Source organism: Leucoraja erinacea, chromosome 3, assembly GCF_028641065.1.
Source record: "Leucoraja erinacea ecotype New England chromosome 3, Leri_hhj_1, whole genome shotgun sequence".
NCBI lineage: Eukaryota > Metazoa > Chordata > Chondrichthyes > Rajiformes > Rajidae > Leucoraja > Leucoraja erinaceus.
The window spans coordinates 36288323-36312702 of record NC_073379.1 but is presented as its reverse complement, the minus strand read 5'-3'; the positions used below and the strand labels follow the sequence as shown (position 1 = coordinate 36312702).

The 24380-nt window shown below is 44.8% G+C and overlaps 1 protein-coding gene across 7 annotated transcripts in view; it reads left to right on the top strand.

The window, feature by feature from the left end:
- Window positions 1-6430: 6430 nt before the first annotated feature.
- plppr1 (phospholipid phosphatase related 1) overlaps window positions 6431-24380 on the top strand; it is an 81757-nt gene continuing 63807 nt past the window's right edge. For 2 of the 7 annotated variants that reach the window (XM_055632413.1, XM_055632411.1), the window contains exons 1-2: window positions 6435-6654; window positions 11628-11745. In XM_055632413.1, coding sequence (XP_055488388.1) covers window positions 11680-11745 — 66 coding nt within the window. In that variant the 5' untranslated portion in view covers window positions 6435-6654; window positions 11628-11679. Of the gene's footprint in view, window positions 6655-11627; window positions 11746-24380 lie in introns of all 7 variants that reach the window. The other 5 variants (XM_055632415.1, XM_055632417.1, XM_055632418.1 and 2 more) reach the window with 4 other exon arrangements.

Genomic DNA, 24380 nt, shown 5'->3' with positions numbered 1-24380 from the left:
TGTGGACTCCCAGATATTTAAAACAGTTCACCCTATCCACAGGACCCCCATTTATACTCAATGGAGTGTACGTCCAGAGATACAGCATGGAAATAGACCCTTCGGCCCACCAAGTCCACACTGACTATCGATCACCCGTTCACATTAGTTCAATGTTATCGCACTTTCACATCGACAAGGTTAATTTGTGGCGATGACAACAAGGGTTATGGTTGATGGGGGTGGATGTGTGGTTGGAGATATAAGGCCTACAGTAGGGCAACATTAAAGGTTGGACTAGCCCAGTGGCACCGCTGGAAAAGTGCCAGACCTAGGTTCAATCCTGACCTTGCGGGCTGAACCCGTGTTGCATTTTCACATTCTTCCTGTGTGGGCTTCCTTCGAATGCTGCGGTTTCCTCCCACATCCCAGACATATGGGTGGGTTGATTAAACGGCCACTGTACATTGCCGCGAGTGTCCAGGTGAGTGGTAACATTTAGGTGGGGGCGGGAAGTAGTAGAGAATGTGGGAAAAAGAAAAATGGATTAATGGAGGATTAGTGCAAATGAGTGATTGGTGGTCAGCATGGGTTTGGTGGGCCAAAGGGCCTGTTTCCTTGCACTATCTCTCCATGACTTTATGTTCTATTGTTACAATCGTGTGGACAGGTGGTAAAATCCTGCATCCTTTATTTGTTTTGTGAGCAACCTGTCACAATGCAGGTGACTTACTAGGCGTCATTCATTCAGATTCAAAGATTCAGATTCAGATTCAAACTTTTTATTGTCATTGTGCAGTGTACAAGTACAGAGACAACGAAATGCAGTTAGCATCTCACCCAGAAGTGCGAACACAGAATAATGGAACAGTAAAATATATATATGTATATACAGTAGCAGTAGTGCAATTTTCGGCGGGGAGGAGATTTTGGGGCGGGGGAGATCAGTCACTGGGAGAAAGAGTGTCCGGAGGGGGGTTGACTGGCAATCACTGAGGTGCAGAGTTAAGTAGGGTAACAGCCGCAGGGAAGAAGCTGTTCCTGAACCTGCTGGTCCGGGAACGGAGAGACCTGTAGTGCCTCCCAGATGGGAGGAGGGTAAACAGTCTGTGGTTGGGGTGAGAACAGTTCTTGACGATGCTGCGCACCCTTCACAGACATCACTTGCTCTGGACAGACTCAATGGAGGGGAGCGAGGAACCAGTGATGCGTTGGGCAATTTTCACCACCCTCTGCAATGCCTTCCAGTCGGAGACAGTGCAGTTGCCATATCATACTGTGATGCAGTTAGTAATGATGCTCTCGATGGTGCAGCGGTAGAAGTTCACCAGAGTCTGAGGAGACAGATGGACCTTCTTGTGTCTCCTCAGGATGAAGAGACACTGGTGAGCCTTCTTAATCAGTGTTGAGGTGTTGTGGGTCCAAGAGAGGTCATCAGAGATGTTGACCCCCAGAAACCTGAAGCTGGAAACACATTCCACCTCCGTCCCGTTAATGTGGATGGGGGTGTGCGTGCCACCCCTAGACCTTATGTAGTCCACAATGAGCTCCTTGGTCTTCTTGGTGTTAAGGGCCAGGGTGTTGTCAGGGCACCATGCTGCTAGGAGCTGGACCTCCTCCCTATAGGCCGACTCATCGTTGTCACTAATGAGGCCAATCACCGTTGTATCATCTGCATACTTGATGATGGTGTTAGTACCATGTACAGGTGTGCAGTCATAGGTGAAGAGGGAGTAGTGGGACACAGAATAAAGTTACAGGCTTGACCTTGTTTGCTTGCTGAAGCTGCCTTAAACATGAGGAAAGACTAAGATATGAACAAAGCTAAACAAAGCTGTATTTCTGCAATTGCTTCTTGTTTATTATTACTGAAAGAGTTCCATGATAGCCGTAGTCCACTGTACTCAACTCTGAAATTCGATTCCATCGGGTACATTGGAATTAATTTCAAAGGCAGTCTATACAGCCGTGCCAATACAACACAGCACTCCTGAAAGGGAATAAAGGTTGCAATGTACTAAGTTTTCTTATTATGGCACAAGTTATTCGCCATCACATCATGCACCTACAGTAATGTTCCCTCCCCAGAGACACATGCTGCTAATCCATTCTTAACCATTAGATGGAGCTTCATGAATTTCCAGTGTCTATGGATCCACCTGGCCCACCCCCCAAAATACAATGAGGTGTGTTAACGATGAGAGGCGGCGTACATCTGTCTATACTCCAGGCTGGTAGAAAGTGGAACCTCACACCAACCACGGTTTGGGTGGCACAGTGGCGCTATTAGTAGAGTTGCTGCCTCACAGTGCCAGAGATCCAGGTTCAATCCTGACCTCGGGCACTCTCAGTGTGGAGTGCGCACGTTGTCCCTGTGATCACATGGGTTTCCTCCATCGCTTCGGTTTCCTCCCACATCTCAAAGACGTGCGGGTTTGTAGATTAATTGGCCTCTGGAAATTGCCCCTAGTGTGCAGCGAGTGGATGTGAAAGTGCGATTACATTGAACTAATGTGAACGGGTGATCGATAGTCAGTGTGGACTTGGTGGGCCGAAGGGTCCATTTCCATGCTGTATCTCTGAACTAAACTGATTGGAGAGAATTTGGCATTCTATGGACAATAGACAATAAGTGCAGGAATAGGCCAATTCTGCCCTTTGAACCAGCACCACCATTCACAGTGGCAGATCACAATCAGTACCCCGTTCCTGCCTTCTCCCCATATCCCCTGACTGCTATCTTTAAGAGCTCTATCTAATGGGGCTGTCTCACTGTACAAGCTAATTCAAGAGTTCTCCCGAGTTTCCCCTGATTCGAACATGTTGTTGAAAAATCTTCACCAGTCTTCACGATCTTACCGTGTTTCCCAAGTAACTGCCATTAGCGTTACAAGCCGCTAAGAGACGTCCTGAGGCAGAGAATTCCACAGATTCCACAGATTCACAACCCTCTGTGTGAAAATTTTGTTTCCTCATCTCCGTTCTAAATGGCTTACCCCTTATTCTCAAACTGTGGCCCCTGGTTCTGGACTCCCGCAACATTGGGAACATGTTTCCTGCCTCTAGCGTGACCAAAACCTTAATAATCTTATATGTTTCAATAAGATATCCTCTCATCCTTTTAAATTACAGAGTATACAAGCACAGCCACTCCATTCTATCAACATATGACAATCACGCCATCCCGGGAATTAACCTCGTGAACCTATGCCACACCCCATCAATTGCAAGAATGTCCTTCCTCAAATTTGGAGACCAAAACGGCACACAATACTCCAGGTGTGGTCTCACTAAGAGACCAATTGCAGAAGGACTTATTGGCTCATATACTTAACTCCTCTTGTTATAAAGGTCAACATGCCATTAGTTTTCTTCACTGCCTGCTGTACCTGCATGCTTACTTTTAGTGACTGATGAACAAGGACCCCCAGATCTCATTGTGCTTCCCCTTTTCACAACTTGACACCATACAGATAATAATCTGCCTTCCTGTTTTTGCCACCAAAGTGGATAAACTTACATTTATCCACATTAAACTGCATCTGCCATGCATCTGCCCATTCACCCAACATGTCCAAGTTACCCTGCATCCTCATAGCATCCTCCTCACAGTTCACACTGCCACCCAGCTTTGTGTTGTCTGCATATTTACTATTATTACTTTTAATCCCTTCATCTAAATCATTCATGTATATTGCAAATAGCTGCAGTCCCAGCACCGAGCCTTGTGATACCCCACTAGTCACTGCCTGCCATTCTGAAAGGGACCCGTTAATCCCTACTCTTTGTTTCCTGTCTGCCAACCAATTTTCTATCGATGTAAGTACTCTACTCCCAATATCATGTGCATTCTGATGACTGTTGGAGATAAACACCATTAGGTGAATCAAACATTATAAGGGAATTTGTGACTGTCCTCTCTACTTATCTGGACTGAAAATCTACTATGTCTTTCTAACTTTAGAAAGACATAGTAGATCAGCCAACATTTCTAAAAGAGACAAATTTCCATCGTGTCTTTCAAATCCTCAACTAGCGTAAAGTGTTTCACAATTCAGCTCTTTGTAAAGTGTAGGCATTCTTGAAACACAACAGCCTGCAAAGTTGAAATGAGCAGTAATGAGATAAGGGAAATGGACAATACTGCAGATGATGGAAATTGTGAAATTAAGGAAACAGTGCTGGGTTAGCCAGCAGGTCGGGCAGCATTTGTGGAGAGAAGGTGCAGAGTCAACATTTCACGTTGATGGCCTTTCAGTGGTAACTAGGCAATGATCAAGTTATTTGTTTTAGCTTTGTTCATTAAAGGGTGATTGTTGGCCAGGACACAGGAGAGAGAGAACAGGAAAGCAAACAGGGCCTCACTTTAACATGTCCTGTAAAAGGCTGCATCTTAGATTGTTGAGCACCTCCTCTGTATTGTCTTGCAATGCTCTCAAACCCATGGCCTCCTAGTCACTGGCCTGCAATACCATGCAGTGAATTGAAAGTTAATGCCGGATAAACTGTTGTACTTCAACAGTGAGATCACAGCACCTGCTGTTACTACTGGCTAAAGGTCAGGGGGAAGTGATGTTTTGTGAATTGCAGCTAATGCTCTGTCTTGGCCTCACAAAAACAAAGTTAATTCACCATACACACAAAATGCTGGAGTAATTCAGTGGATTAGGCAGCATCTCTGCTGAAAAGGAATAGGTACCGTATCGGGTCGAGTCAACTTCTTCAAGTCAATTCAAGTCAAGTGAGTTTATTGTCATGTGTCCCTGATATGACAATGAAATTCTTGCTTTGCTTCAGCACACAGAACATAGTAGGCATTTACTACAAAACAGATCTGTGTGTCCATATACCATAATATAAATATATACACACATGAATAAATTCCTTCAGACTATATTGGGTCTGAAGAAGGGTCTCGACCCGAACCGCCACCTATTCCTTTTCCACAGAGATGCTGCCTGACCCACTGAGTTACTCCAGCATTTTTGTGCTTATCTTCAGTGTAAACCAGCACCTGAAGTTCCTTCCTACACAAAGTTTAATGAGCGTTTGAAGGTGAAAGGTGTTAGGGTTATATAATAATTGATGAAAGAGGGCTCAGATAGACAACGGGCTATTTGGGTTTATTATTCTGACCATGCGCGGATCATTCTACATATAAAGTGTTTCACCCTCACTCTTCATAGAAATGGCATGAATTTGCCAGATTCGGATTGTAATCATGGATTAAACTCAGTGCCAACAATTCTGGTTGGTCTTCGATGAGGGAAGAAGCCTATCGATGTCAAGGTTGCTCCATCGCTGAAACGGTCAGCCTTGCGAAGGAAACAGTAGCAGAATCTCCATCCTAAATGTGGAGGAGATTTTCATTTCAACGTTTATATTAAAAAAAAAACATTCTTCTATCTCCATTTTATCTCTGCTCTTCCACACATTCTCTCTCTCTCTCTCTCTCTCTCTCTCTCTCTCTCTCTCTCTCTCTCTCTCTCTCTCTCCTCTCTCTCTCTCTCTCTCTCTCTCTCTCTCTCTCTCTCTCTCTCTCTCTCTCTCTCTCTCTCTCTCTCTCTCTCTCTCTCTCTCTCTCTCTCTAACGTGTCTCATGGATTCACCCCGCTCCCAATCATGTTTCATCCAGTAAGTCCTCACATCTCACTGGTTGACTGGTGGCAACTCTCTCCAGGTCCAGCTGTCCCAGAGCTCGGACCCTGCTGTCTCCAGCCCTTGTGCTATTTACAACACAAGGACAGTAACTCCAACTCGCGGTGAGATGAACAAAACCTAGCGAAATTCTTCCCTTACTTTGACAGTATATTTTCCCATTGGTGAAGTCTGCATAATGGATCCCACTTCTCCAGTATAATACGAGATACTGCATATGACCGCAGTGCGGAGGATAAAGTTGAGACATACATGGCATGGATGTTATTAGAAGGACAGAATGGCATATGCTGTTCTAAGCAACGGTGTCTAAATTGAGTTGTCGCAGATCAGTCAGGATTTAATTAAACCGCAGAACTGATCGAGAAGTCTATGTCCATTTTTTCTCCAACCTACATGAATTACTCACTACCCAGATACATGCATTTTTCATGTGGTTGTGTGACCATAATTCTTCTGAATAGATTGCAGAAAAATCAGAGCCACCAACATGATTGATTTTCCCAAAGCGTTGAGGAAGAAATATCAAGGTCCTTTTTCAAAGGAAAGGAATAGATACAATTTCCAGCTGACGCCGCGGGAGCAATGAGTACAGCACTCTGCTAATTGACTACAGGGATGAGCAAGGGCCATTTCATGGACCAGACTCCCGACTGTCTCCGAACTCGTGTTTGTAAGCGTAGGAGAGAGAGAGGGAGAGAGAGAGAAAGATAGGGAGAGAGCAGGTTCTGTTTTAAGCAACTTCTTTGAGTTGGCTGCTGATCCCGCCTCCTTCAAGCCTCCCCACAGGAAGTGAGACGTGAATGGCAAGGAGGGGCAGTGAGAGGGGCAGTTCTGTCGGATGGTGCCTTTGCTGAGAGGGAGGGTGATGAGAAAGCGAGGATGTGTTACTGAGGGGCAGTAAACAGCGACCTCCTCCCCGCTCCTGCCGTCGCTGTGGCTCCGGGTATTCTCTTTGCCCCGATGGTACTGTTGGTAGCGCTGGGCACGGCACCAGCTTGGCGGAGTGTGGCACAGGTAAGAAATAAGCTGAGCGCAGCTCGCTGCCTCTCTCCGCCCGTCGGTCCTTTTGTTTAGAAACGACCGGGGATTCTAAAAACGCGACCAGATTTGCCAACAGAAACACTCTCCGCTCCCCGAACCTCAAGTGTCTGGTGTGATGTGATGAGCGGTCAAAACGTTTGCAGCTTTGCTTTGACTAATCCAAGAATGTGCTGTCAGCATGTTTAATATTTGCACCGGGTTTGTCACTACTATTGTTCTGGACCGCAACAGCGAGAGCGTGTACCTTCTGTTCTGCCTTTTAACATCGTTTTAACATACAAAAAAAAAACACCACAAAATTTGAGATATACCATTTTATTTCCTCGATTGAGGACAGCTTGGTGTTGTTGATGATATTGTATGGGTTTCAGGCGATATTGAGAATGGTTGTGATTTGTGCAGACATCTATCTAGCTACAACCCCCCCACCCCACACACACTCTCTCGCCCCTGGCCGATGCATTGTTTGCCATGGACCATTCCCGTAAAGCGCCGAGCTTTAGTTCAATGTCAAGGCACACTACACCCCCCCCCCCCACCCCCCCTTCAAGGGTCGCATTGGCAAAGCTGTGAGGGAAACTTAATTTATTTTTTATTTGAAATGTATCTGAATGCGTTATTTATCGCCCGATCACACAGCAGTAGAAGGGGAATGCTGAGCAGATCGGATCTGCAGTGGAATAGTAGGTGGCTAACAACTCTCTTGCGCGCATGTTGGGATAACCTCGGCACTACCCACTCCTTTTGAATGAGAATAGGAATGGACAAGGGCGATAGATATCACAAGGGTTCGACCCGAAACGTCACCCATTCCTTCGCTCCAGAAATGCTGCCTGTCCCGCTGAGTTACTCCAGTTTGTTTGTGTCTATCTTCGGTTTAAACCAGCATTTGCAGTTCATTCCTACACTTATCACAACTGTGTGCAGTTTGACTTGGCCGAAGACATCGGACTCTGAACTCTACACGCAGATGTAGTTACCAAGAACAGAGCTAACCCGTCCATTCATTGACTCATCCTTAAGTGAGCCGGGTTCCTTTAATTCAAAGATGCTGTGTGTGCCACCAGAGAGGTTTTATATTCAATTCCCCCCTTAGGCTATATTAAGGAAAAATGAAACTCTCTTCATTAAATACTTACCTCTCTGTGACCCCTCCGTTGAAAGAAGAAATGTAAGGATTAATTAAAGTATTCATCATGGAATTGTATGTGAGTTACTCCAGGATGGATCTGATCGATTTGCTTTGCCATCACCTTTGTTAGTTCCATGCACGTTAATAAGACCCCCCCCCCCCCCCCCCCCCCCCCCCCCGCTCATGTGGGCGTTCCGGTGACTTTCTCAACCGGTATATAAGGGGGCCGTTAGACAGTAAGTAAAATGTCACAAAAGGCCGCATCTCTGGAGAACAAGGATAGGTGAAGTTTGGTCTCCATCCGAGGCGTTACCTATCCACGTTCTTCAGGGATGCCGCCTGACCTGCTGAGTTACTGTAGCAATGTGTGTCCTTTTGTATATTAACCAGCATCTGCAGTTCTTTGTTTCGAAATAAAAACGTGCCTTTTAGAGAAACTATTTTTTTTAACTTTACAACATATGCGACCGTTTATTTACTGAAGCTATGAGATCCAGAAGTTTGTTCTATTAAAGGGCACGCTGCAGTCTGGTTGGAGCCTGTAGTTTTAACACCAGTATTAGTACCAGGAAACAATAGTTGAGCCACCATTGTCTGCCGAGAGTCCGCTCAAATGAATCACGTGTTGTGAACTCCCATCTCACGCTCTATCGTGTTTTTTTTGTTCTAACTGTTTGCGATTTACTTTGTCGATGCTCGCTGGGCTCACGGTGTCTGTATCAGCGGGGCACAACATTTGAAGATAGACACAAAAAGCTGGAGTAAGTCAGCGGGCCAGGCAGCATCTCTGGAGAGAAAGAGTGCGTGACGTTTCGAGTCGAGACCCTTCTTCAGACTGGTTAGGGATAAGGGAAACGAGAAATACAGACGATGATGTGGAGAGATAGAGAACAATGAATAAAACACATGCAAAAAAGTAACGATGATAAAGGAAACAGGCTATCGTTAGCTGTTTGTAGGTGAAAACGAGAAGCTAATTCATTCCCCGTTGTGCAAATTCAGTTGACTCACAGGCCTGATTACAAAATAGCTGATTTTATGATCTTTAATCCAACGTTAATTTTAAGCTTTGTGAGATTTCTGGAAATGTGTGGGATAATTCGCATTGCCGGAGTAACCGAGAGAATGTCTGTGTTTCCTATAATAAATGCATTGCTAATGGAAAGTCAAGGACACAGCTTGTAAAACATATGCGAGCTGTCTATGGGCTTTCATTAGAGGATCGCATTTATGGGGAAAAAATATAGTCAATCACCTGCTTTTCATTAATGAAGCAATCTTGCTCTCCCATTTGATGCACAATGCATTAAAAAAAACAGCACCCTGATAATATACCTTCTTCACTCCATCCAGTCCCTTTTTTCTCTAAAAGAACAAAAAAAAAATATGGTATTTATTCATGTACTGGGATTTCCAATTAGATCCTGACACCGTAAAAAAGCTGGAAACAAAGAGGTGCAGATGCTGGTTAACACACAGGACACAGAGTGCTCGAGTAATTCAGCAGGACAGTCAGCAATCATCTCTGGAGAACATGGACAGGTGACTTTTCAGTTTTGTGACCTTTCTGATTCTGAAGAAGGGTCCCGACCTGAAACATAGCCTATCCATGTTCTCCAGAGATTCTGCCTGACCTGCTGAGTTACTCCAAACACTTTGTCTTTTTTTCACCTAAAAAATGAATGCCCTGGTATTATTCCCATACAAGTATGTAACAGCCGATTCATGAGCAACTTTTAAAATCTTATTTTATAGATTAATTCTTATCAAAGACAACTATTTGCAAATATGCCTTTAGGTTTTAATTTCAAAGATATTTATATTATACTCAAGAGGTATTTAGACAGGTACTTGATGCGGCAAGCCATAGAAAAATATGGTTGTAATGCAGGCAATTGGGATTTGTGTAGATGGGCTTAAAGGCTGGACATTGTAGGCAGAAATACCCAATTATGTGCTGTACAGGATCTCACAGTTCTTTTGCAGTTTTAAACTATTTGAAATAAGTGAAAACCAAAGTAACATTAAATAAAACATATTTGCTTATAAATGAAGTCCCTGCTTGCAATCTTGGTTCCATTTGACCTCATGACTACATTTTGACCATCTGTTGGCACCATTTGCACCTCTGCAACATCCCAAACTATGGTCCTGTATCAGCTCAGCTCCTGCTTGAAACCTTTTTCCTTCTAGACTTGGTGATTCCAGAGCTCCCCTGACTGCCCCCTTATCTCTATACTTGGACCATTCAAAACTCTCTGGCCTTCACCCTGACTTACACTAAATCCCGTCAGTCCATGTACTTGGTCTGGCTTCTTATTCAGAAAATCCTTGACTTAAAAATTCTCACCAACATTTTGAAATCCTTTCATGGTTTCCCATTCTCTGTCTCCGTAAAACATTTCATGATCAGTCTGAAAAAGGGTCTCGACCTGAAACGTCACCTGTTTCTTCGCTCCATAGATGCTGCCTCACCTGCTGAGTTTCTCCAGCATTTTTGTCTACCTTTATGACCCTTTAAGATCTGTGCACTTCTCCAGCTCTGAGCTCTTACACCTCTCTGTTTAGGAAGGAACTGCTGATGCTGGTTTATACCGAAGAAAGACACAAAATACTGGAGTAACTCACCAGGTAGACAAAAATGCTGGAGAAACTCAGCAGACGAGGCAGCATCTATGGAGCGAAGAAATGAGCATGGATGACCAAAAACTTGGCACCCGAAGGCAGAGATACCAAGGATAGAATGATTAAAATCAGCGAGGCATAGACACAAAATACTGGAGTAACTCACCAGGGCAGGCAGCATCTCTGGAGAAAGGGAAGCGGTGATGTTTCAGATTGGAACCCTTCATCAGACAAGGGTTCTGACCCAAACCATCATCTATTCCTTTTCTCCTGAGATGCTGCCTGACCCTCAGAGTTACTCCAGTATTTAGTGTCTATCTTAATGCCTCTCTGATTTTAATCATTCTATCCTTGGTATCTCTGCCTTCAGGTGCCAAGTTTTTGGTCACCCACGCTCATTGATTAATTGGAACCCTTGTTCCTCAGCTCATTTGCTCCAATAATAACTTTGTTATTTGTCAAAGCGGTATCCTAATGCAAGACCAGTAAACATTTGAGAGAGAATGGATTTGAAACTTATGTTAACGAGATTAGATGATAAGAGATAGTGTGTGTGTGTGTGGGGGGGGGGGGGGGGGGGGGGGGGGGGGGGGGGGGGGGGGGGGGGGGGGGGTGTACATGGAGTATAAGCGTGGGATAGAATAGCAGAGGGATGTGGCTGGTTTCTGTCCTGGAGACTTGATGTCAAAGAAAGTTGCAGGTTCCTTACACTGCATGGCATGGATTTTTCATGAAGGGAAGAGGCTGAGGATAAAATATGAATGAGACATAGAAATTGCAACAGGCATAGCAAGGGTAGATAGTAAGAAGCATTTCCCCCTCATAAAGTTAGAGGACATAGAGCAGGACGATGAGAGGATTTAAGGAATAACTCTTTTACTCAGATGGTTGGAACCTGACTTGCACTCACTGGGCAAACAGTAAAGACAGAGGCTCCCACAACATTGAAGAAACACCTTCATGAGCACTAGAACTGCTAAGCCACATAAGCCAACGGACCAAGAGATTATCACAGACGGGGCTTGGTGATGGGCATGGGCATGGTGGCCCATTCTCATACTGTATGACTCAATGTCTCTGCAACAGCAGCATATTTTCTATTTGGTTTACTACAGGGAGCACTAACCTGGAGTAAACTTAGTAAAATTGAAGGATGTCTGTGATTAAAGTGGAATTATTTCATTTCCAGGTGTGAAACACTGAACTTTATTCCTCTTCTAAAAAGGACCCGATGCATCAGAATGGCTACGGAAGTGAGCAATATTCAGAGGAGTTACTCTATCATTCCTTGCTTCATATTTGTGGAGGTAAGTGGTTGAAACTGTGCAGGCTGAATCATAGTTAAACTATTGCTTCTTGATTGACCCAACAACAGAAAGCACTTGGAGAAGAAAGTCCCACATTTATAGGGCCACCTCACTCAAAGTATGTTATTCTTCAAGAGGTATTTTTTGATGAGTAGGCAATGGAAACAGGGCACTAATTTGGATGGAGGAAGCGCACTTTGACAGCAAAATGTTAGCGAACATAAAATCTGGTGTTTTGATGCTGAGTGTAAGGTAAATAATGACAAGGATCCTTGGGGATAACTCCAGTCTTCTTCAAAACATTGCCATACAATGTGTAACAGGGACACGTGGTATCAATCAGTCTCAGCTTAACACCTCACCTTGAAAGGCAGCACTTCCATGCAACTAAAAAAGACAAAGAGCTGGAGTGGCTCAGCGGGTCAGGCAGTATATCTGGAGAACATGGATTGGTGACACGACCCTTTTCCAGACTGATTATGACTGATCAGACTGAGGTAGAATGCTGGAAGAGAGGAAGGGCAGGGCAAAGCATGGCGAGTAATAGGTAGATACAGGTGATGGAAGATTTTGATACGCGGATGGTTAGGCAAATGTCAAAGATTAAAAGAAAACAAAGGATGAGAAGGATAGAAGTGCAAATTGTGAATCCAAATGTAATTGGAAGAGGAAGGGGAGCAATGGATAAAAGTCCAGGTGGGGGGGAGGGGGGGGGGGGGTTGGGTGTGGGGGGGGGGGGGGGAGGTGGGGGCAGCTGGTGGTGGATTGGAGGGTGGGGGGGGGGGGGGGGGGGGGGGGGGAGGCAGTTTTAGGTTAGTTACCTAATTGGATAATTTTATGTTCATACCATTAGGTTGTAAGCTACACAAGCAGAATATGAGGTGCTGTTCATCCAATTTGCATGTGGCATTACTCTTGCAATAAAATGTATTAGGACAGAAAGGAATGGGAATAGAAGTTAAAATGGGTCACAGCCAGGAGATCCACTAGGCCTTGGCGGAACGAATATGAGTGCTTGGTGATGGAGGCTAAGCAATTGTTCATTGCTATTGGACCGGTCTTCATACCTTGTGTCATGAAGGCAGGAATACCCCCACACTAAAACACAACCTCTCCTCAACAATAATCTCTTAAAAGACCACTTCAAGCAAAATATGTATAACGGAGTGTGGGTGGTTTAAGAGCAAACAGTTTTTCATGTGATTTTGATAATGGCATTTTTTTTATTGAGACATTGATGAAACTTGTAGGATAGCAGCAAGGTGATAACTGTTGGTAGGATAAATCAAGTGCCTTCCAAGTCCGAAGCCCATCTGAGTCAGGCTAGAACAGGGTTAAATAGACATGTGAAGTGTGTGAAGTGCGTCTGTATACAATAGAGTGGGGCTGTGTGTATATTATAGTGGGAGTAAAGTATAAAACTGTTCAAGCATGTTGCCATCCACCATTAGATGCCAACTTTATACAGGAGCACTAGTTAACCCCGTACCTATACACTGTGAATTGTAATCATGTGTTGTCTTTCCGCTGACTGGTTAGCAGCAAGAAAAGCTTTTCACTGTACCTCGGTGCACATGACAATAAAGTAAACTGAACTATTTTATCGTTGTTTTAACAGACGGGGAAAATTAGGGTTAGTGGTGCCAGTGTCTGATATGGTCAGGGGGTTGAACCATGCTATAAGGTACAATAACTTTACACTTTAAAGATACAGCACAGAAACAAACACTTCAGCCGACTGAGTCCACAGCGATCAGCGATCACCATGTCCACTAACCTACACACACTAGGGACAATTTTACAACTTACCGAAGACAATTACCATACATTAACATTAACACTATGTCTTTGGAGTGTGGGAGGAAACCGGAGCACCCGGAGAAAACCCACTCAGTCACAAGGAGAATGTACAAACTCTGCACAGATGGCACCTGTGGACAGGATTGAAACTGGGTCTCTGGCGCTGTGAGGCAGCAACTCTACCGCTGCACCACTGTGCTGACCTTTCGTAGCTTGGCTGCTTCTGAACAAAATATAACAATAGGGAGCAATTGTGTGGGTCTTTGACTCGGGTGGTATGGGTGCGAACAGAGATAGCAATGCTGATTTATATTTGCTGATGTAACAGTCATAAATCATATTAACGCTGCACGGTCATTCTTCCACCTTAGAACATTCCACAAAACGTCATACAGCACAGAAGCAGGCTCTTTGGCTCAACTTGTCCATGCCGAGCAAGATTCCTTATCTAACCTAGTCCCATTTGTCTGTGCTTGGCCCATATCCCTCTAAACTTTTCCAAGCCATATAACTGTCCACATGATACAGAAATCTAGAGAGAAAGAGAGACCAGGATGACATTGAGAGTCGCTGGGTAAAGGTTGAGCAAAAGGGTTTACATTATCAGGAAGTTTGCACAGATTTGGTTTGTGCAACTGTTGCAGCTGGCAAACATACCTCAGGCAGTGTTTTTGAGGCTCCTCCCCAGAATGTGTTGGCAGCCTTCGACAGCTCGCTCTGCCAAAGGCTTTTTGACAACTTCTAAATATCTTTGATAGAACCATTTAATATATATTCAAGTAGATTTAATTAACTTTTACTAATAAAACAAATAACACTCCTAAGTGCCCCAAAACTTAAACAAGTAATTAAGAGCATTAAAATGATTTTAAATAATGAAAGCATTTTATCCGAACTCATCTTTTGCCATAAGTTAGTTGTTCCCAATGAAATGCTCATTGAACACCAGACCTGGCACCTTCTGTAATGCTGAGAGCTGTCCATGAGATGAATCTGATCCCTCTCCTTAGCGCATCAGTCTCCCTGAAAGCTGTGTGGTGATGTAGTGGATGGCACTGACTCTCAGATGCATTAGTATCTGATCTTTAGGATGCCTCCCAAATTCCGAGAATGACTGCAAATGCATGAAAGTCACCCAAGAGATTTCCCTGAGTTGTGCAGCTGACAGTTCGATCAATGCGACCCATTGCTCTAAGGAGATCAGGCTCAACGTACCAAGTTGTTCCGAATGCAGGAATTGTGTGAGCTCGTCTTAGTGCTGAATAGAGAGGGTCTTCTTGCCAAATTGCATTCATTCTCATTATTTTTGAAAAGTCACAAGTTGTTCCCAGTTGTCAGAAGCATAGACTTTATTTTTACAGTGGACAATAATGGGTAAAAGCAATGTATTGTGCAAAGCATGGCCGACGCATTGAAAATAATAAGCTCTGACAAGCAGTGCCAAGCCAGTCCGGTGGTCGGCTTCGATATTGGTTGAAGGCTAAGTATTGCCAGCAATCTGTAGATCATTGAAATAGTGTTGCAGAACCATTTCCCTCTATACAGGATAGTCCAAGTCTCAGTTTTATGCTCAACCACAGACAGTACCCAAGGTCACGATTGAACCTGGGTCTCAGACACTGAGGCAGCAGCTTTACCAGCTGCGTCATTGTGCCACCTCTTAGCAATATCGAGGGGATGAGCCTACATTATTGCTTGGTGACTCCAATGGAAGAGGTTTTAAGAGCAAGTGTCCGTGGGTTGAGGGATTACAGAGCAACACTGTGGTGTAGATGTTTCACAGTCATGATGACCTGGATTCAATCCCAATCTCCAGTGTTGTCTGTGTGGAGTTTGCATGTTTTCCCTGCGAAAAATAGGTGAGAAGTAGATTTTTGAGGGGTTGTGAATGGGATGGATAGATCATAGGGAAAATTAGGGGGGAAAGTGGACTATCTGAAAATCAACAAAGACAGAATGGACTGAACAGCCTCCTTTATTGTCACAGGCCTGCAAAGGTAGACCAGGTTAGGCTTCCACCCCATTCTTGCACGATATTTTCCCAGGTTTTCCTACCAGCACGAGTATGGCTCGATGATTTCCCCATGCTCCCTACAATATTTAGCTCCTCTGTTTTGTTTCCGAGAGTTAGAAATAACACCTTCGCCCCCGCCTCCAAATGTTACTGAGAGTTTGTGAATGTCTGGCACTCAGGGTCTTGATAACATTAGCAGCTTTGACAGCTCATGAGACTGGAAGTGGTGGGTCAGCTGTTGCCAGAGCTGTCTTGTGAGTGCATCCAGCTGCCTGCACTGTGATAGCCCCTGTGTGCTGCCATGGTGTTTCACTCAGACTCCCAACAGCAGACTAAGACTGGGGATCACACTGCAGTTGCCGTCTGGCAGTGTGGGTTAAAGAAGGCAGGTGGGCAGTTATTTCAGGAGAACGATAGATCCTCATCACATTTGTCGAATAAAGATGCCCTTGTTTCTGCTCTGGACCTGTTGCCAGTTGTCATAACCTTGTCCTGTGGAGTTCTCCATTCCTGACAGTGGAGGTAACAGCTCCCTGCTTCTCAATACGAGCTCGTGGTTTTGAATCTCCTCTACTCCAACGATGGAAAGGAAGAAGCAGAGTACGACAAACCACTGCTGTTTTTCGAGTTTATCACCTGTGATCACAGGCTGTATTTCCCAACTAATCAACAACCAGACAGGAAAGAATTCTTGACCAGAAATAAAGTTAAAGCAAACTTCATTTGTTTTGCAGGTGTGTGTATATCTGTGGTTGTGTGCATGTGTGTGTTGGCATGTGCGTGCACATGTGTGTGCATGTTGCATGTGCGTGCGTGTTTGCGTGTGTGCAAATGTGTGCATGTGAAATGTATAGGTGCTTGGTCGGTTTATTTGCTTCCAGCCATTGCAATGAGAGTTTGTCAGATCCATGCCTTTCTAGGGCAGACAGGGTCATTACTAGGCTTTGATTTGATATTTATCTACCCTCCACCTGGGATCCTCCAGCAGTGGCTCCAATGTTGGTCTGTCCCTGCTGCGTAACCTGCCTTTACATGGAACAGTTTACTGAGCCCTGCCCAAGATGTAGTAACATGCCTGGCCAAGCTGGCCATCGCAAGTCATGGTGCCATGCGGAAGAGGGCTCTGCCCGAGCCGGCTGCCTGCCCCCTTTCCGGAGTTAGAGAGTGACTATGCGCTGTCCACGGGCGTCCTGGTGGATTTCCGGGACCGCTGGGCACTGCGGGGGGTTGAATGCATCCTTGACAAGGAGTGTAAGATAGTTGTATAATAGTTTATCGTTTGTCGTGTATTATGGTGGTGGGTTCTGTTTTGTTTTTGACTGTACTGTATATATTATTTTACTATTTGATTAACAAAAAAGCTGTAGTATCATGGTGTGGGTGCATTGCCCCACTCATCCTACACGTACTGCCCTGGAAAGGTCACTTTCTGGTGACAACCAGCTCATTTGGTCTCCACCTGTACTGAGTAGCTTCATGGAAGAGCCTGCAAGGAGGAGAGGTGTCACCATCGATTACAAGGCCTCTTGTGCATCTGTCCCGGAGGCATGAAGTTGTCGGATCAAGTCCCACTCGAGCTGTAACAACATCAACAGCGCAGACTGACATTTCGTGCTGAAAAGAGGGAGGGCATCACTGTCAGAACCCGCTATCACTTCAGATGAAATCTCGACAGATTATGCAGATATGATTTCCAGTGGCTTTGATTTCTTCCATCCACAAATAAAATACCTGGAATTAGGCTGCTTACTTTTGTTGCTTTTGGCTCGATACAGTTGGAGGTTTATTGATGAAATGGGATAATGACCATTTCAGGGATGCATCATCCTGATGTATATCTGTCATGACACTACTTTAAAGGAAGGAAGACACAAAATGCTGGAGTAACTCAGCGGGGCAGGGAACATCTCTGGGGAGAAGGAATGGGAAACTCCAGCATTTTGTGCCTACCTTCTATTTAAACCAAGATCTGCAGTTCTTTTCTACACATGACTCTACTTTAGATGCTCATCATATTACAAAATTCCTGGAGCAATGTGAGGGAGATTAGACCTGGCTGGACCAGGAGGAAGCATGTTGGATTAACCCAGTAGTGGCAATCGCAACCAGGGTAGGCTCGTGCCAACCATTTGACAGTGGATGAGATGGTACCATGCACTGATCTCATCCTACAATGCTGTTCTCCCCTCCCCTTCTGATCTCCACCCAAACTCTCTGATATGCTCCATTGGACACCTATGGTAAACTCCTATTTAATGATTATAGATTGGTGTTCAATGCCATATTTCCAACCAAACTCATCTCCAAACTCCTGAACATAGGACTCAGCAGCCCCTTTGCAACTGGATCCATGACTTTGTGACTCATTGATGGAATCGGTAAGGATAGTTGACAAAACATTGTCTATGGCAATTCTCAACCCAAATGCCACCGCAGTCTCAGCCCTTTTTACTACCCATACATTCATGACTTTGCCGATGACACCACTGTAGTGGGCTGCATATCAAACAATGATCAGACAGAGGGAGGAGGGAGTTTCATACTATGGTGTCAAGACAACAAGCTCTCCCACAATGTCAGCAACTTGAAGAAGTTGGTCCAAATGAGGAAGTGGGTGGAGTACATGCCCCAGTCTACACCAATGGTGCTGCAGTGGAGATGGTCAAGTGTTCCCAGGTGTAAATATCACCAACAATTTATCCTGGTTTAACCGCATGAAAGCTGTGGCCAGCAAATGACATCAACGCCTATACCTCCTGAAGGCTGAGGAAATTGGGCAAGTCTCCATGACTTACCAATTTCTACATAAGCAGCATAGAAAGCATCCAATTGGAATCTACCTCAGCATGATACCTCATCAGCTCTGTCACGGCCGAAATAAATGGCAGAGAGTCATGGATACAGCCTAGTCCATCGTGCAAGTCAACTCCACCTCTACTTCACACCACCTTGGGAAAGCAGCCAACACAATCAAGGATCACACACTCTGGTCATTCACTCTTCTCCCCTCTCCCATCAGGCAGATACACTAACAGCTTCTTCCCCGCTGATATCAGACTCTTTAGTGGACCTCAAATGCTAAATGTGTATTCCTGATCTTTTAATCTACTTTGTTTTTGCACATTTTTACATCTGCAATTTGTTGTAACGCTATGTATTGTGTACTGTTTATTTTCTCTTTTGCACTGCCTGATATACTCATGTATGGCCTGGATAATATGCAAGACAACGTTTTTTTACTTTATTTCGGTGAAATGATAAACCAACACCAATTACCTTCTAACCTCTGCCCATTCTCCTAATTGGGGCCAACACCAGCACTCCCTCACCTTTTCAGCTCTGCTTCCTCAAGGCCCTGCAATGCCTTTTCAGGAGCACCCTATGCCAGCACAGCTGGATGTGCGAATGGGCTCATTACAAAAACCACCATTGACCATCTCACCACCTCACAAGAGGAATCTCCGAGCCTCTGTGGCATCTGTAGCTTTGACTGTGCCTAGAGTAGAATAATACATTCAATCCTAAGTATCAAAGCATTTGATCAGTGAGTCAGGCATCATTGAGTGAGAGTCAAGACCTGGACACCCAGTGGACCAGCTCTCTCCCAGAGCACCTCATGGCAGAGCCATCGGGGGCTTTTTTGTTCACCTTCTTCAGTCTCCTCCTTGTTCTCTGCTCTTTCAGAGTTTTGCCACATCACTGGTGCTGCACAGAGGACTCTTTGACAACACGACCTCAGGATTTCCAAAAGTCCGGTGATGTCAGCCAAGCGCTGTGGAAATGTTGTGACTTGTGCTGAGGCTCGGCTCACATAGTACAGTAAACCCTCACTGTAATGAACCAAGAAGGGGGGGGGGTGTCCGTTAATGCCGATTGCCTGCTATAACCGAGTTGGGGGGGGGGCAAAGTTTAACCCAAGGCCGGGATGGAAGTAACGCAGCGTTAGGGTAGGGGTGGTTCAACAAGTGGGAACTCACAGGCCGGGGAACCGCAGAGTCCCTGGTCCCACACGCGGTCTGGTACTCACGCCAACTTCATGCTGCTCACTCTTCCCGCTCCCGTAATCGGAAGCACCCCACCTGACGCCAGCTCATTGGGTAACCGGTGGGAGCGGGGTGGGGTGGTGTAACGGGAGTCTCAGTCTGCTACAACCACAATCCATAATAAAGAGGTCTGTTAATGCGAAGGGTTACTGTACATGGAATCAGATCTGGTTTGTATCATTTACCATTATTTGTATGTGCTGACATATAAAGCTTTTCAATACAATGTACCTTTGTTGAATTTTGTAGGTTGGTATCTGGTAGTTAATATTTACCAAGGGCGTAAACCAAAGATAGACCCAAAATGCTGGAGTAACTCAGTGGGTCAGACAACATCTCTGGAGAAAATGGATAGCTGTTGTTTTGAGTCTGGACCCTTCTTCAGACTTACATTACATTTCACCAATGGTGTGTTTTTTGAACATGACACTACCTACTTCTATTTTCAATTCCAGGTTTGTGATGATGTTTGATCATAGTTTGTTGATTTTAGACTTGTTAAGTTGCTACAAGGCTGACATAAATATTGACCAGTGTGGGAAAAGTGGGGTTCTGCTGCCATCTGCTGGTAGCACACTGGTAGTACGTGAAGAAGCAAAAGGTAGATCGATGAAGAATTGGATGTTTACTTTAGTTTAGTATAGAAATACAGCACGGAAGCAGGCCCTTCGGCGCACTGAGTCCACACTGATCTCCGCACATTAACACTTTCCCACACACACTAGGGACAATTTTACATTTACACCAAGCCAATTAACCTACAAACCTGTACGTCATTGGAGTGTGGTAGGAAAAACGAAGATCTCGACGAAAACCTACGCAAGTCACGGAGAGAACGTACAAACTCCATAAAGACAAGCACCCGTAGTCAGGATCAAACCCGGGCCTCTGGCGCTATAAGGCAGTAGCTCTACTATGCCACCGTGCCGCCCTATGGAGTGAGGTGAGTTGATTTTAGCATGTAGATTTAATTTTGAAGAAGGTTCTCGATACGAAATATCAGCTTACCATGTCTTCCAGAGATACTGCATGACCCACTGAGTTTCTCCAGCACTTTGTGTCTTTATTTTTAACCCAGCATTCGCAGTTCATTGTGCCTTTATGTAGATGTAATCACAGCTTCTGATTAGAAAGCCTATTTAACATAGCAAAGCACAGTGTTAGCAAACAAAACAAATCACATGTAATCAAAAGATTTGTCAGTGAAGTAGCTTTAATGGAAGGATTGATAGCTGGAGAGTTTGAGGCATTTAAGAGGGAATCACAGTATTGAGTCTTTTTAGCTGCAAGCTACAGGCAATGTTGCCAACAGTGTGGTAAGTACATCCAGAGATGCTTAGGATGCCTCAATTGGAAGGGAGCCTAGAAGCTGGAAATTTATAAGGGTGAGAATAGGGAGGGAAAGAAGGATGGGATATTACAAAGCAAGAGATGAAGATCTAAAATCAAAGTATTTCTTTGATGGGAGAAAGAATGGTCAAGATTAAATATCACGGTGCATGTAGGATTATGGACAGTAGAGTAGTGGGTGAGTTGACCACAAGAGGTTGTTAGAATAGCCAAGCCTGGAAGTAACCAAAGAGTTCTTGAAGAGGGATGAATAGTCAATCTCTTCCTTGGAAAAGTGTGATATTCCAAATGTCTGGAGAATGTGCTTTTGGATCCTTTTTTCTCCATTACCCCATTGCTAGAGCATGAGAACTCTGTAATCACCTCCACCCACAGCCCTCCAGGATCTTGGATCTCTTTCTTTTGGGCCTCTTGAATTTAATCATCACAACATTAGCATCTATACCTACAAGCCGTGAAGTCCCTAAACTCTGGGATTTCTTCCCTAAACCTCTCTGACTCCCCAGCTCCTTCTTCCTCTGCCTCTGACCAGACTTTCAGTCAAAGGTTGTTATTTAATTGATAAAGCTTGGCACATTTTGCCAGGGGAAGGAAGCAACACCACAGTTAAGATTATGTCTGGCTTTTGAGGACAATCGGCTGTGCAGATCTTTTCTGGATACAAAACACAAAGTGTTGTGGTTAGGCTAATGCCAACCTAACTACAGAAGGGTTGAGGGGTGGTCTATTTGAGGTGGTTAAGAAGCGTGAACTATTTCATGAGAGCTGATCTGTTCCAGTTGAGTCGAGTTTATTGTCATATAAGCAAGTAAACTGAGATACAGGTACAATGAAAATCATCAGGCACAGCAGCACAGGTACAGAGACTCAAGCAAACATATGAAAACAAATTATATGTGATTTGTGTACAACTTACACATTAATTCTGCAAGACAGTAGAAAGAAAAAAGTGAAAAAAAACAAGACATTCAGGCAAAGCACAAATGGAAAAATAACCATGTTCACGGTTATGCAAGAGGTGGTCCATGGAGTTCCATTGTCGAGGTAGGATTTGGGTTATGTGAGTTGGTTCAAGAACCAGACAGATGTTGGACATTGTCTTAGTTTAGTTTAGAGATACAGCGCGGAAACAGGCCCTTCGGCCCACCGAGTCTGGGCTGACCCGTGATCCCCATACACTAACACTATCCTACAAACTAGGGACAATTTACAATGTTTACCGAAGCCAATCAACCTATGAACTTGTATGTCTATGGAGTGTGGGAGAAAATCGGAGCACCCAGGAAAACATGTGTGGTCACGGGGAGAATGTACAAACTCCGTACAGATAGCACCAGTAGTCAGGATCGAACCCAAGATCTGACACTGTAAGACAGCAACTCTACCACTACACCCCAAACGCAATGGTAATTGATTGATGTATTTTAGGAAAAAAGGCTTTTAAGGCTGAGAGTGGCTGGATGGATGAATGCAGATACAAATCAGCCGATTAAATGGGAAAGCAGGCATGAAGGGCTGAATGGCACCTAGCCCATTCTATCCCACTCGAACCTGAAATGCGGCAAACCCTTTGAATAAGCTCACTAAGCTGGAGATCCTTATGGTATTTATAGGAAATGGAAAGGGTGTGTTGCAGTCACTGGAGTGGAAATTTCATTTATTTGCCAGATTTGGACTAAATAAAACTTGAGTGGAATACATGGATTAGCATGTGTGTGTGTGTGAGAAATAGAGTTCAATAATTTTCCAAGCAATTGAATCCCAGAAGCTGCATTGAATGGAGATGTTATTACATTGTGCATTTAGTTTAGACTGAATTTTGAAGTTTTGTCAAACACTCAACATTCAGGGTCCGGTTAGCAAGTGAATCAGTGAGGCAGTCTCACTGTGGAGAGTCCTTAGTTACTCAGGGTGGGTCCTGGGTAAGGGTAGCTGAAGTGGTTTAATCAAAGCTCAGGCTGTGTGAAACATGAGCACAAGACCCACCATCCATGGATAGACACAAAATGCTGGAGTAACTCAGCAGGACAGGCAGCATCTCTGGAGAGAAGGAATTAGTGCCCTTCGTCTGTCTCCCACCTCATTCTGAAGATGAAGGGTCTCAACCCGAAACGTCACCCATTCCTTTTCTCTAGATCTGCTGCCTGTCCCGCTGAGTTACTCCAGCATTTTGTGTCTGTCTATGGTTTAAACCGGCATCTGCAGTTCCTTCCTACACATTCCATGGGACAGCTGGACCATTTGCTTGTGTTGGCCCTGTCTTCCCCTTCCCCTTCCCCCACTAAGATAAATAAATCCCTCCTTTGTGAACGCCACCTGCCAATGAGCTTTCCTGCCTAGTTTCAGTCTGTGGATGGCCTCTGCCTTTTGTCATTATGTCTGAAGTGACAAGAGGTGTAAAAGCTGGGAAAACCCTCAGACCGACCGATCTAATTAAATTCTCCCGCCCCCTCTTCCCCCTCATCGCAGGGAGGGGTAATACTTGCGCACTGGACTGCAGCTGACCCGTCCCCCAACTCATTCTCCCTTCCCAGCACAATCTGGCACTCTCTCCTCCTCTGTCGAACTGTGGTGCTTAAGACGATTAAAAGGAATTGATGGGGTGGATTTAGGCCAACATGAGCATCAGCACAATCTGATACATCGTAGCACAGAAAGTGGTCGATGCAGTCAGTGCCAATGGGTTAAATCAAGAGTGTTAGCAGCATGAGGGCTTCAGAAAGCAAATGACGTCCCAAATGAGGGAAACTGTTGGGGAGACTTGCAGACAAAGGGGCAGCGCTTTAACAACAGAGGCAGGCCTGAGGGTTGATGTTAGGAAGCTCTTGCTCGCATGGAAATCTGGAAGCCTCATCCCCTTATCTTGGGAAATCTGGGAGCAAATTGCTCAGAAGGTGGTGAGTCAGAGGGTGGTGAATCTGTGGAATTATTTTCCACAGAAGGCTGTAAAGTGCCAAGTCAGTGGATATTTTAAAGCAGAGATAGATAGATTCTTGATTAGTACAGGTGTCAGAGGATATGGGGAACGGGCAGGAGAATGGGCTTAGGATGGAGAGATAGATCAGCCATGATTGAATGGTGGAGTAGACTTGATGGGCCGAAGGCCTAATTCGACCTATCACTTATGACCTTATAACTAAGATTGTTCTATTTCTATTGGCATGGGACATGGAGCTGAATGAGGAATTAAGTTGCAGAAAAATAGCATGACCAGTGGAGCAACTAATTGTAGATTTTACTTTGGAGTCACGTGAGTGACTACGTGAAGAAACCCGCCACGACGCATGCGTGTCATGTCACTTTCACGCTTGCGAAACGACAGGCGGGGTGGAGCGTTCCCCCGCAGCGGTAAGTTTGAAACCGCGACCTGCAGGTAAGTGATTTACTCTGCGGTAGTTTTTGTCCCCGCGCTGTTTTACACAGGGGGG